This window comes from Trichogramma pretiosum, unplaced genomic scaffold (genome assembly GCF_000599845.2).
Source record: "Trichogramma pretiosum strain Unisexual culture from Peru unplaced genomic scaffold, Tpre_2.0 scaffold14, whole genome shotgun sequence".
Classification (NCBI taxonomy): domain Eukaryota; kingdom Metazoa; phylum Arthropoda; class Insecta; order Hymenoptera; family Trichogrammatidae; genus Trichogramma; species Trichogramma pretiosum.
This window is the reverse complement of record NW_019641706.1, coordinates 1,759,071-1,771,197: the sequence shown is the minus strand read 5'-3', so window position 1 is coordinate 1,771,197 and position 12,127 is coordinate 1,759,071. Positions and strand designations below refer to the sequence as shown.

At 41.6% G+C, this 12,127-nt stretch overlaps 1 protein-coding gene across 1 annotated transcript; it reads right to left on the bottom strand.

Moving 5' to 3' along the window:
- Nucleotides 1-5,850: 5,850 nt before the first annotated feature.
- LOC106656834 (trypsin-7-like) lies at nucleotides 5,851-8,187 on the bottom strand (the record flags this gene model as incomplete). Its single annotated transcript, XM_014377988.2, has 5 exons — nucleotides 5,851-5,997; nucleotides 6,169-6,432; nucleotides 7,530-7,668; nucleotides 7,896-7,984; nucleotides 8,104-8,187. Coding segments are annotated over 5 exons (723 nt in total), but the record flags the coding sequence as incomplete, so codon positions are not given.
- Between the last annotated feature and the right edge of the window lie 3,940 nt (nucleotides 8,188-12,127).

The following is a 12,127-nucleotide window of genomic DNA, read 5'->3' as shown; positions in this document are numbered from 1 at the left end:
TCTGAAACCGGCGTTGGAAAGGTGAGAAAAAAACCTATCAGATAGTTTCATGCAATTTTTTCCATAGTTGATTCTACTTAGCCATTTCCTGGAAGAAACTAATACACTTTTCGATTTTTCAATTTTTCGTAATGTCGTTTTTTGGGATAAAGTTGTATTTTTCTGCATTAAAATAATTTCAAAGTGTATACTAATTTATACCATTTGATTTGTCATGAAAAATCCTAAATTTTGGTGGTGTCAAAAAATTTTCTAGATTTTTTCTGTTCATTTGCCACTCGCTCGAAAATGAACTTTGCGGAATTTGCGAAAAAGAACGATCGAAAAAGTGTATTTTTTTGAATGAAATTGTGCTCCTAGGTCAAAACTGACTACAGCATTCAATTCTGCTGACAAAAACAAATAAGAAAATGTATTGTCAAGATTATTTTTACACTCTAAACAGAGTTTGAAATAAATCGAATGATAGCCCGATTTTGCTTCTTTTTTGGAGCTCGTTTTTAAACTTCAAAAATCCATCGACACCATCTAAAATCATTTTTTTGAGTTCTAGTTTATGGGAAAATTCATTTTAAACCTCAAATTTTCTGATTCCGATGGATCCCCCGAGATACAAAAAATTTTTGAAAAAGTGGACCACCCTACTATATATGCTTATAGCTCAAAAAAGTGTTTTTTTTGTATAAATACGCTTGACTTTTGAGCCGTTTTTTTGGCCATATAATGCGTTTTTCGAAAAATCTAAGGTCACCATCGGAAAGAGCATGTAAAAATCTTTCAAAATACATGTGTCGATTATTTTTTCAAGGTCACTAGTAGTTTTACCAGCGAATTAGAAAAGTTTTGATCGGTGGATAATGGAGCGCGCGTTTTGCCTGCACTAATTATTTTTCCTCGGAACACAAATGCTTATAAAAAAATTACCTATTAAAATTTCGATTGTTCACGCATTTTTTTAGCTTCCTAGGACCTTCAAGAACAATACCCAATGTTCAAAGTATGCGTCCAACGAAAAAAAATTGTTCCGTTTTTAGTCGAAAAATTCGAAACTAATTTCCGGAATTGCTCATATAAGCGAACGGCTATCTATTTAGCCTAGAGCTGATGCTATACTCTTTCTCACGTGCACTCGAGTACTATACAGGTATAGAGTTTGCAGCCGCTATACACACACGCACACATGGGGAGAGAGAGAAAGAGAGAAAAAAAGGGTCATGTGTAAAACTCGGAGCTTAAATTATGATGCACTCGATGTATTTTTCTCGCTTTGCCGCTCTTTTTTTGCTCTCTTCCTCCCTCCCTGCCTATCGCTCTTTCTCTTTGCCGCTGTGATCCGTTGCATGTCGCGCGTATTTTGTGTCTCTCTCGCTCTCCACCGTTTCGCTACTTTTCTCTCTCTGGTTCGCATCCGCATCCTCGTCGTAAATGTATCCCGTATCCGTGGCCCCGCGCACACACACACACACACGCATATATATCCTACATGATGTAAATACCTTGAGGCCATATAGAAAATTATGGAAGGATCGCGACGTTGATATTCAATAAAAGGCCAGCAGCACACATACAGCTGTAAAACAAGAGAAACAAGCTGCTGCCGCTACTGGTGCTCGTCCTTTGTTAGCGATGTATACGCGTGCGCATGTTTAAATAAGACAAAACGCCATAACCAGCTAGCTAGCTAGCTCTCGCTCGCTATCCGCGTATATCAGCGCGCAGCGGCGTAAAATGAAATTGAAAAATATTTGTTCGAACGGCGATAAAACATCTTCCTGATTTCGCTCTCGTATAAACGCATTCCATACGTGCACTTGCGATCGAGCTCGGGGGGATTCGCGTTTATTCATCAATGCGCTCTTGAATTTGTCATTGAACGAGCTAGCAGCCGTATGTATACGTGTAGTTGTCGCGCTGCGATGAAACAAAAATGATGCAGGCTCGGATGTGCGTGAACAGGAAAAAGAGTTTTCGAATTCAATGTAACTTCGTCGCGTACACATAAACTTGCGCGAGCTTGCAAATTGGCTATGCACAAATAATATACTTACAACGAACCTATTTATACCCTCTCCCTGTGCGTATGAGTGTGTGTACCAGTTGTTGCAACATGATACACATACACGCACCTGGATAAGTATTACAACAACGCGAGGCAATATAACAAAGTGAGCTACCCGTGACAAGCTCTCGCGCACACACACATGCAACACAAGCTCGTGCGTTCATGTACGAGTTAATTTCATATATAAGAGAAATATGCGCGCATCTATACGCTCGCCGAGTTACAATGCGAGCGAATATATTCGTACATGCACATACGCACGCACGAGTCATAACACGTCGTAAAAAGGGCTTTATTAAATTTTGCCAGCTCTCGAAGCTGATGCTACTGCTATGGTTGCCAGAATTATTTGCTTTATGCGCGATGCGTTCGGGCACGGATTCTTCTATGCGCATTTGTATAACCATCGGTTCGAATACGTGATATAGAATACAATTATCGTACAGATTACCGGGCTCGTCAACAGGTAACTGTATAGAAATAGATTTCGACGAAGTTTCGGAAATTGACAGGATCGTATAAAGGATATGAGAGCGGGATTTATGTATCGAACGGACATGTATATCTGACTCAGATTGGGCTAGGGCTTGTTTTAAAAATTGCGCATTGATTTATAATTAGCTTGGACGCGCAATCAATGATGCACAAGGTGCCAAACTGTATATACCCTATTGGACCCGGGCATATATTGATGTGCCGGATGTGTTGTGTATACACACATCCAGCAGCAGAGTTGTCCTGTACACATAACTCGCAGCAGCAGCAGCCATGTGCAGCTATCGATTATACGACGACGACGACGATGACTACTAATGCCAGCATCACCAATGCTATATACATTCTCGAAATGTCAATTATTCTCTCTCTGGAGATTCTATTGTACGGTGGACATTCTTTACGATCTTTGCAGTGCGGAGTACGTAAGATAATGTGGTGCTGCGACTCGATGAAAAGTATGAAATAATCGCAATGCGCTCGTTACCTTCCACCATCGACCTACGTTTCTATTAACGTATGTATATCTGTAAACACATATTACAACAATGTGTACGCATTATTTACACATAGCCATGCCGCTACATGCTATTGTTGTCATGACTACTGGCGCCTGCGCTCGCCTGTGTTCTTGTTGTGTTATTGTTGATATGCAGGCCCTTAGACATATCTATACGTATTATACACACCGTATGCGGAGAGGCATCGACCTGGTGAACTATTTCGACGCAACAAACACGTGTAGTTATATGTATACGTAGAAGCTGAGAGAGAGAGAGAGAGAGAGAGAGAGAGAGAGAAAGAGAGAGAGAGTCCAGAGCTTATTACAGCAGAAATTGATTTATATATAGGAGCTCTTGCCGCACCGCTAAACTCGCACCCCCACGCGTGCTAATAGATTTCAATGCTATATCTCTAGCTACGACGCATTCCCAATTGCATGATTACGCCCTGCCGCGTATAGTATAGTATAACACACACAGCTGTCGAGTGTATGCGATTCTCGCAGGTATTCAGACGTGCGGCTTTCTTGCGTGTACAAACTATTAATATGATTCATTATTCCCGGTCCTAAACGCAAATTTTTGATCAATCGCAGCTAGCGATCGAGAGGTTTTGGAGATTTATTCGAATGCTAAATTCGATACAGGCGTGGCTCTTCGTAGTTTTAAGAGTTTGTAATTCAGTGTGCGACTACTTTCGAGAAATTTTTCACTACCTATAAGATTCGCTTGGCAAAAATTTTTAACACATTTCTATACTTAGTTTTTTACCAAATATATGTGTATTTATATATAAGGTAAAGAAACACAAAAGGGCCATTGAAACTGGAATTTAAAATACTATACGTATTTGATTTGTTAATGCAGATATTTTATTTCTGCTTACACGATTAATCTACCTTGAATTATACTATTTTTTTACTTAGCCACTTGCAGATTTACTGAAAAGGTAAACACGCCATTTAATGGCAGAGTTAGTAGTTAAGTAGTTTTATCGTGTATTAAACGGTTAAAAACTGGTCTAAATTTTTTGAAACAGTTAAATTGTCATTTTCAAGTAATTTAAAATCCGCTTAGTATTTCTAACATGACTATATCAGAAAAATTGCCAAAAATAAGTGAATTAATAGTAATGTATTTAAAATATTGTGATTAATCATTTTTCGATCATTTTTTCATTATTAATACTTACCATTTCTACCCAGGTACTTAACGTCTCTCTTTACTAAATTAAAAAATTAAAAAAAAAAGCCAAATTTTTCACATGCTATATAACTGCTGCGTACATTCACATTTTTCATTAATATACCATGTGACGGAGCACAAGCCGTCAGTAAGCGAGTCGAGCACTCGCAGAAAATGCGTCGCGCCGAGACTGCCGCACGCGCGTATGTATGAGTGAGTGCGTGTGTGTCTCCCTTCTCTCGCGCGTTTTCAGGTAGATGATAAGCAGTGGCCCGTCGGACTGATGATGTGAAGCCAGGAGCGTGGCCCAGTATCAACACGTGCGAGAAGGACAGAAAAGAGCCAAGCAGACACCGGGCGAATTCCTTTCGTTACGAGGCAGGCAGATTAGAATACGCTGGCAAGTAAGAAGGCCACGCGAAAAGCAGAGTGATAAGAGAGGCAGGAAAACGCGAGCTAGTGCGTGAAGCCGAATTTGCCGAAGTGATTGCTGAAGTTGTCGTTGTGACGCGGGTGAGCAAATGCCCGTGTAGTACCCGTGGGGAATTGCATACACGAGTCAGATCGGAGCCCAGGTGGGCAAGACACGTCGGAGCAGACTTGTCCGATCGGGCAGACAGAATCGCACGAGTGAGGTGCGCGGAGCCCGAAGGAGGACGAGAAGTTTGAATGAAGACAACACACGTGGAGGTACGACGAAGCCCGGACGCGGGCAGCATTAGTAGTTGGGCCAAGAAGACTATACCCAGAGCATCGACGATAGGTCATCAGTGCAGCAGCGAGGCGCCGAAGAACTTGGGGTAATTGTAAGGTATTTTTAAGTCGTTGGTCGGCACGGCTGCCGGGCCGCCCGTGTGTGTGTGTGTGTGTGTGTGTGTGTGTGTGTGTGTGTGTGTGTGTGTGTGTGTGAGCGAGTGTGTTAGTGTAAGTGAGGCCACGCGAGTGTCGTAGCGACGACACTGGGCCGATAGTAACGTGCGAGCAAGTCTCGACCCTCGTGGGCGATCGGAAAGTGCCCAACGCGTGCGTAAGCGGCTACGGGGCCGTATCGTAAGCCGAAGATTGTAATTCGCGTATTATTTGTTATCGTTTGCCCTCGTGGGCCTTAAATAAAGATAAATCAATTAATCGTAAAGGAACGCGTGTCAATTCATTTCGCTTGACCTATTCGAGAATTTCAGGTATCAGAAGCCTAGGCGAAGGAAGGTGAGTGAACGGGCTCACGGCTCGCCCGTGCTGGTGACGGGCCCAATATCCCCTCTGGGACTCGAGTCAGGTAAAGCGGGCCCCCATAAATAAAGTGCACGGCAGTCGAGCTGAATTACCCATCCGGGGTAGGCTGTCCGTCGCAACCACTTAATTAATTATCTAAGTTATGTAATTCATGCAAAGCTCGTCGTTATTCGTTAAAAGTATATATTTAATAAAATTTATAAAAGATGTAACTTTACAAGAATGAACAGTACACAATTTTAAACATGATTAAAAATTCCTTCATTGAATATATATTCTTCATGAATTTCATCGTTATAACAAAATATACCATTTCTCCATAGAACGAGCAAGAAAAATGAAAATTGTTCAAAATCTATGAGCGTCCTCGACTCACAGGCCAGTTTTGCTATTGATCCAGCTGCGCAGGGCAGTTATGCGTGTGTAGACGCCGGGATATCTTGGCGAGGCGCAGTCGATGCCCCAGGATACCAGTCCAATCAGCCGACCGGACAGCACGAGCGGACCTCCGCTATCACCCTTCAGACACACAACACAGACAAAGACGTCACTTGATTGCGTCGTACGTATTATAACGTAGAGGGCAGCACGTCGACTTGAAAAGTTAATGATACGCGTGCCCACGTATGAGCGGCTCCACGTAATTCGTCAATAAACACAACAACGCAATAATTTTGTAATTAATAATACCTGACAGGCGTCGCGACCGCCGACGCCCACGTAGCCGGCGCAGAGCATCCTCTCGGTGATGTCTCGGCCCTCGTACAGCTCCATGCACTCGTCGTTGCTGATGATGGGCACGGCGACTTCCCGCAGATAATTGCTTATTTCGCCGGCCCGAGTGAACACGCCCCAGCCGGTCACCGAGGCTTTGCTGCCCGGCTCGTAATCATCCGAGAAGTCGGCCAGATCGATCGGCTGGACGTTGCTGCCGAACGACAGCGGCGGATTTACCTGCAAATGTGCATGCACAAAACGATTTTTATTCCGTGGCGTTAGACCATTAAACTTGCAGATTTTAGAGCGTTTTGAGAAATTTTTTGATATACTGAGAACTTTTGCAAAGTCATGATTTATTTTCCGATAGAAATGTACTTTACAAGTCGCTGAATATAGAAGTTTTTCTAAATGATGACTTGACTTATACCGTTACTTTTATTTTACCGCTTGCAGATTTTTAAAAAAAGGTATATTCGCCATCTAGTGATAGAGGCTCAAGGTATTGTATTAAATTTGGTTGAAAAGTGATCTTTTTTAAACGGTCAAATTGTCATTTTCAATTCATTCATAATGTGATTAATAAAATAAGCCAATTAATGGTAATGCATTTGAAAAAATTTTAATTAATAGTCATATTTTGAATCTTATGTCATAGTCAATGTAGAGCATTTCTATCAGAGACTTTAGATTAAATCTAGAAAATGATGTTAAATTATAATGTTCTACTTTTAATTGTCTGAATAATATCGAAATGAAAAAGAACTGATTAATTATAAGCAAGGGACATTTATAATCCAAAGGGTATCGGTATGAGCACATAAAAAGTTATAAAAAAATATTCATGCATCAGCGTGCAAAATTGAAAACGTTGTTTAATATGTGCCTAGTAGACTGACAAGAAAAAAAAAATTTTTTTTTTACATCGACGGGACGCCCCCTCAAAAGTTTCAAACCCCCAACAAAATAATCTATACCAAATTTCAGTTCATATGGTTGAAAAAAATCCGCGCCTCAAGAAGGATGTTGATCAACATTAAATTAAATGGAAAAGTCGTTTTCTCGTATTACACACATATGGGGTTTCCATTTAATTTAATGTTAATCCACACCCGTCATGTGGCACAGGTTTTTTTCAACAATATGAGCTAAAATTAGGTAGAGATTATTTTTTTGGGGGTATGAAACTTTTGAGGGGGCGACCCATCGATTTAAAAAAACAAAAAGATTTTTTTATTGTCAGTCCAGTGCCTACAGTATTTGACTTTTAGATCAATAACTCCTGTTAAAATGCTCATAATGTGTAAAAGTATAGATAAATTAGCGAAAGTCACTTGAATAAGAGCAATGTCGCTATCGGATTTCCATCTGGCGTAATTCTCGTGCCTTATGATCTGTTTCGCTCTGACCACCTGTCCCCGGCCGCTCAAGGTCGTCGAGCCCGCTTTTACGGTAATGCCGAACGCATTCATGCTGAAAAAAATTACAGACAATTAGCAATATACAATACGTATGAGTATAAATTTCGCGCGCGCATTTCGCCACCTCGTAGTTAAATCGGTGCACCGAATCGTTTGCTAATTTCGAAGGCGAGAGAGGGAGCGAATTAAGCGCGAGAACGATGCGAAAAATATTCTCGCATCCGAATGCTCGCTGGGAAAGAAGTGCATATGCGTATGTACGTATTGTTGCATACTCACGCTCTCACGCAGTGGGCCGCCGTAACGATCCAATTCGATGAGATTATTGCTCCGCCGCATCTGTGCCGGCTCATGTACCTCACCGACACCTAGAAAAGCCAATTTGAAAATGGTTTACCTTGACAATCAAACGGCTGTTTTCACTCGTTTCGCTTCCACGCGAGCCCACCCCCGCGAGCTTTTATCAATAACTCCAAATTTGTGTTACCTGATAAGGATGATCGCGTATGGTAGTGGGAGCGCCGCCCACGACCCTGGCGTTCTCCGAGTCCGAGAACTCTGCGAAACCAAAACGAGAACGTTAGTGTATTTTTTCACTATCAACCTGTTAATATTGCGTTGTATTTCTTGAAGCACGCGTATTTACAATTACGCCAAATAAGAAGAAAAAAATTACTACTAATACTACTACTACTAACCGGTATCGAGAAAATTTTCCGATAACGCGCAGTATCGGGCGAGTAGTAACGAGTAAATAACGAGCCGAGTGCACATTGTGAAGGCTTCGCTACAACTGACTGCATTTTAAGTGTAACAAAAATAACAACAACAAACAGCAGTAGTAGCAGCAGCAGCAGCAGCAACAACAACAACAACAATTAACACAGAACTGCAGTAGCTACATCGATCTTGCGCTCCTTTAACGCTCGCAGGCAGGCAGTAAGCAGCAGCAGATTACGAAATAATGGATGTCCTGTGTAATCGCCCGAGCTCTAGATTGTATTATATACAACGGCACTTCCTTTCGTATATATTATACGGCTTTCTGTGCAGGCTATATAGCCTGCCTACTACTACTGCCGCAGTCGTGTCATAAAGTCTCGAGACTATAGGCTTCAACTACTACTGCAGGTGTCTATGATTTTGTGTCTTATTATTTTTTTCTTTAACGCGGGAGTGCAATTGCGTCAATAATAAGGCCAATGGTCGTTGCTCAATAGGCACTATTATATCGAAGGAGTTAAACAAGGTGATCTACATATATTTAGAACTTTGCATTCGTGTGCGGACTTTTTCTCTCCGATAATACAAAAGAAAAGCGATCGGAGCGCAGAAAATTGGAAATATGCTTATAGCGAGGCGCATCGTAAGTATAATCGATGCTCCTCTCTCTGCCTGCCGAGTTTCATCCTGTATACCAGTATATTCGGTATAAATACGGACGCAGCGCAGACACACAATTACGTGCCGAGTTTGCAGATCTATAACGCGACTATATAGGAAGAGAAGAGAGTAGAGAATGGACGCGCTCGGACTGATATACTATAAAAAAAAGAGCGAAAATAACGGGGCAGATGGGAAAATAGTTATGAGCAATGCTCCTCGCGTGTCCGACCGTACCGCCGCTGCCGTCCGTAATATAGATGTATACGCGCGGGTGGTGTCTTTGGCGTACAGCGGTATATAGGCAAATATAAAAGGGAACAATACATCAAGTGCAGTAGCGGCTATGTATAACCTATATATATATAGGTACACGAAGGTCCTGCGCCTGCATAGCAGCGCAGCGCCAGAGACCTATACGTTCTCTCTCGCTCTCTACTCTCTGTCTTTCTTCGAGCTCAGCTATGTGTGTGTATGTATGCGCTCTGGAGATAATTCATCGTTATCGGAAGCAGCCGACCGCACATACTCCGCCTCCTTGCGCTCCTCTCCAATACGCCGCTGCACACACACACACACAAACACACAGTGCACAGAACAATATTCCTGCTATACGTACATGTGTGTGTATACGAGCTGCTCGAAACTATTAGCTAACATTCCTGATAGCCTGTCACTATCGATTATCGCCCACCCACAATGCCTCTATCTCTTTCTCTCTCTCTTCAACCATAATGGCAATTATCCTTGCGCGCCCGTGTATGTATACGAGATCGTCGTACACGGAGGCGTCGTCGTCGTCGCCACCAACGTCGTATAGTTATTTCGCACGAGTTTAGCGTGCCATTCGCAAATTCGCAAATTCGCAATATATAGCCGCTATTTACGCACGGGGGTATAATGTCGCCTCTTAACTGTTTTTGATTTACCCCTTTTATTTCTATCGATTATTATCGAATAGACGACAAATCGTGATTTGTGATAGTAGTATAGCTGGCTCGCCATCACGCAGTGCAGCTATATAATGCAATATTTATACTGTAGACGATGACCCGCGCGCGTGTGCATCGATTTTCGTGTCGTCGTCGTCGGGATGTGTTGCACTTCCGAACACATTTTTTAAGAGCTCGCTAGTAGCACGGGAGATTTCGACATAAATATGTAAATGAGATACTCGTCGTCGTCGTCGTTGTCGGCTGCGCGCGAGGCTGCAAAATTATGCATCGAAATGTATACGCGAGGAATACGAGATGATGCGTTATATATATATATATATTTGTATAATGGCAGCAAAAAGAGCAAGAGAAAAAAAGAGAAAATTTCCGAAGGCCAGTACAGCAGCAGTGATGTTGATCTTCGATACGAGGACGAATATTTTCAGCGACGGTGCGGCAGTTTGTACGTACGATATTGCACCCATATAGGGCTGAGATGGCAGCTTGGTGGTGGTGACTCGAGAGAATCATTAAAGTTTTATTTCTACAAGTACTTTCTGCGCGACGTCGAAAATCAGAAATTATTCCTACTACTTCTCTTGCGTATCTCTTTTATACAGTGTTTTTATGTAATCCGCAAATACACGTGTATACAAAATAGCTTATATAATTCATTCATAAAAGTAAAACTTAAAATTGAGAATCTATTATTATCCGTATGTTGTTGCAGGAGGAGGAGGACCGTAGGCAGGTGCCGGTGGTGCCTGCTGCTGCGCGGAAGATGCCCCGGACGAGGCACCTGAAGCTGCCATCACCGCCGAGAATAGAGTGATACCACTGGAAAAGATTTTCTGTATCGAGTCACCTAGAACTGCGCCGGGACTCGGCATGGCCGGTGCTGCTGGAGGCTTTGAGGTGAAAAATAAAGAAGTGATTTAAAAAAATCAAGTATTGGTTTGAGTGAAGGATTAATAAAATCACCCCGTATGTCCCGCGTTTTATGACTGTGTTATGATTCTGTGCACCGAATCCTCCGGTATTGCTATAATGATCTGGAAAGTACGAATTGTCAACGTCGAAATCGTCTTGGAAAGTATCTGTTATTTTAGTGGGAGCCACCGAGGCAGGCGATCCCTGCGTGGCGAAGCCCTGGTCGCAATTGGCAACGTTATTCTGAAACAGAGTATCGCACAGTTTGGATTCGCGATTAAATAATCAAGACGTAAATCATTTCAAAAACCGCCAACCTGCATGAGTTCCTGAAGTAGAGGCAGGGCCGCTATTAAAAGCTCGCTCAATCGGACGATCATTTCGGTCTAAAATTGAAAGTTTGATGAATCTTCGACGTTAAATCGGTATTGAAGAGAAAGAGAAATTTTCACTCACGTTACGATCGTTGTCGTGAACCGGCAATACGGCAGAAATAAGAGTTTGCAAGTGTTGCACGGCATCCTTCAATAATAGATCATTTTAATCAAGTCTTAATAAAATCTGGTATAGAAATGCTCAAAAATTGATGGCATGTTTTTGGCCAACATGAAAGTTTCATGGAACTGAACTGAAATTCTTTTGAATTGACAAATAGAGACATGAATTACACAATGAGTATAATTATAATATTTCAAAGGCACTTTATTTATACAATTATTTTCACTCATTTATTTGTAGATGTACTGACTAAGGTACTCGCCATCTAGTGGTGAAGAGTTAAAGTGCTATGAACGTATTTAAATTAGTTGAAAAACTATTTAAATTCCATCACTTAAATTGAGCTTCTAATATTTTCATCATAATTATAACAGTGCAATCGCCAAAATTGTCATTATTAATGTTGAGCATTTCTACCAGGGTTATTGCTCTCGAATATAGTTTCAGCAATTGTACTTACTTCGGGACTAATATGATCTTCCGACGATTGATCATTGGTTTGCCTCTGGCGTTTTTTCGTTTTACTAGAATCTAAATTCATGGCATTAGGACAAAAAGTTAATTTATTCCACTCTTTGAATTAATTACACTTACGTGTTTTTTCGTAATGCACGGTAGACATGGTTTTATACTCGTTACTCGCTGGCCTAAGAATTTGTAACTTTACTGGCTTCTGTCCTCCTGGACGGGTTAAAAAAATTTTTTTCTCCATGAAAATTCTTGAAATTACGGGGGAGTTTATAAAGTTTGATACGTATAATTTTC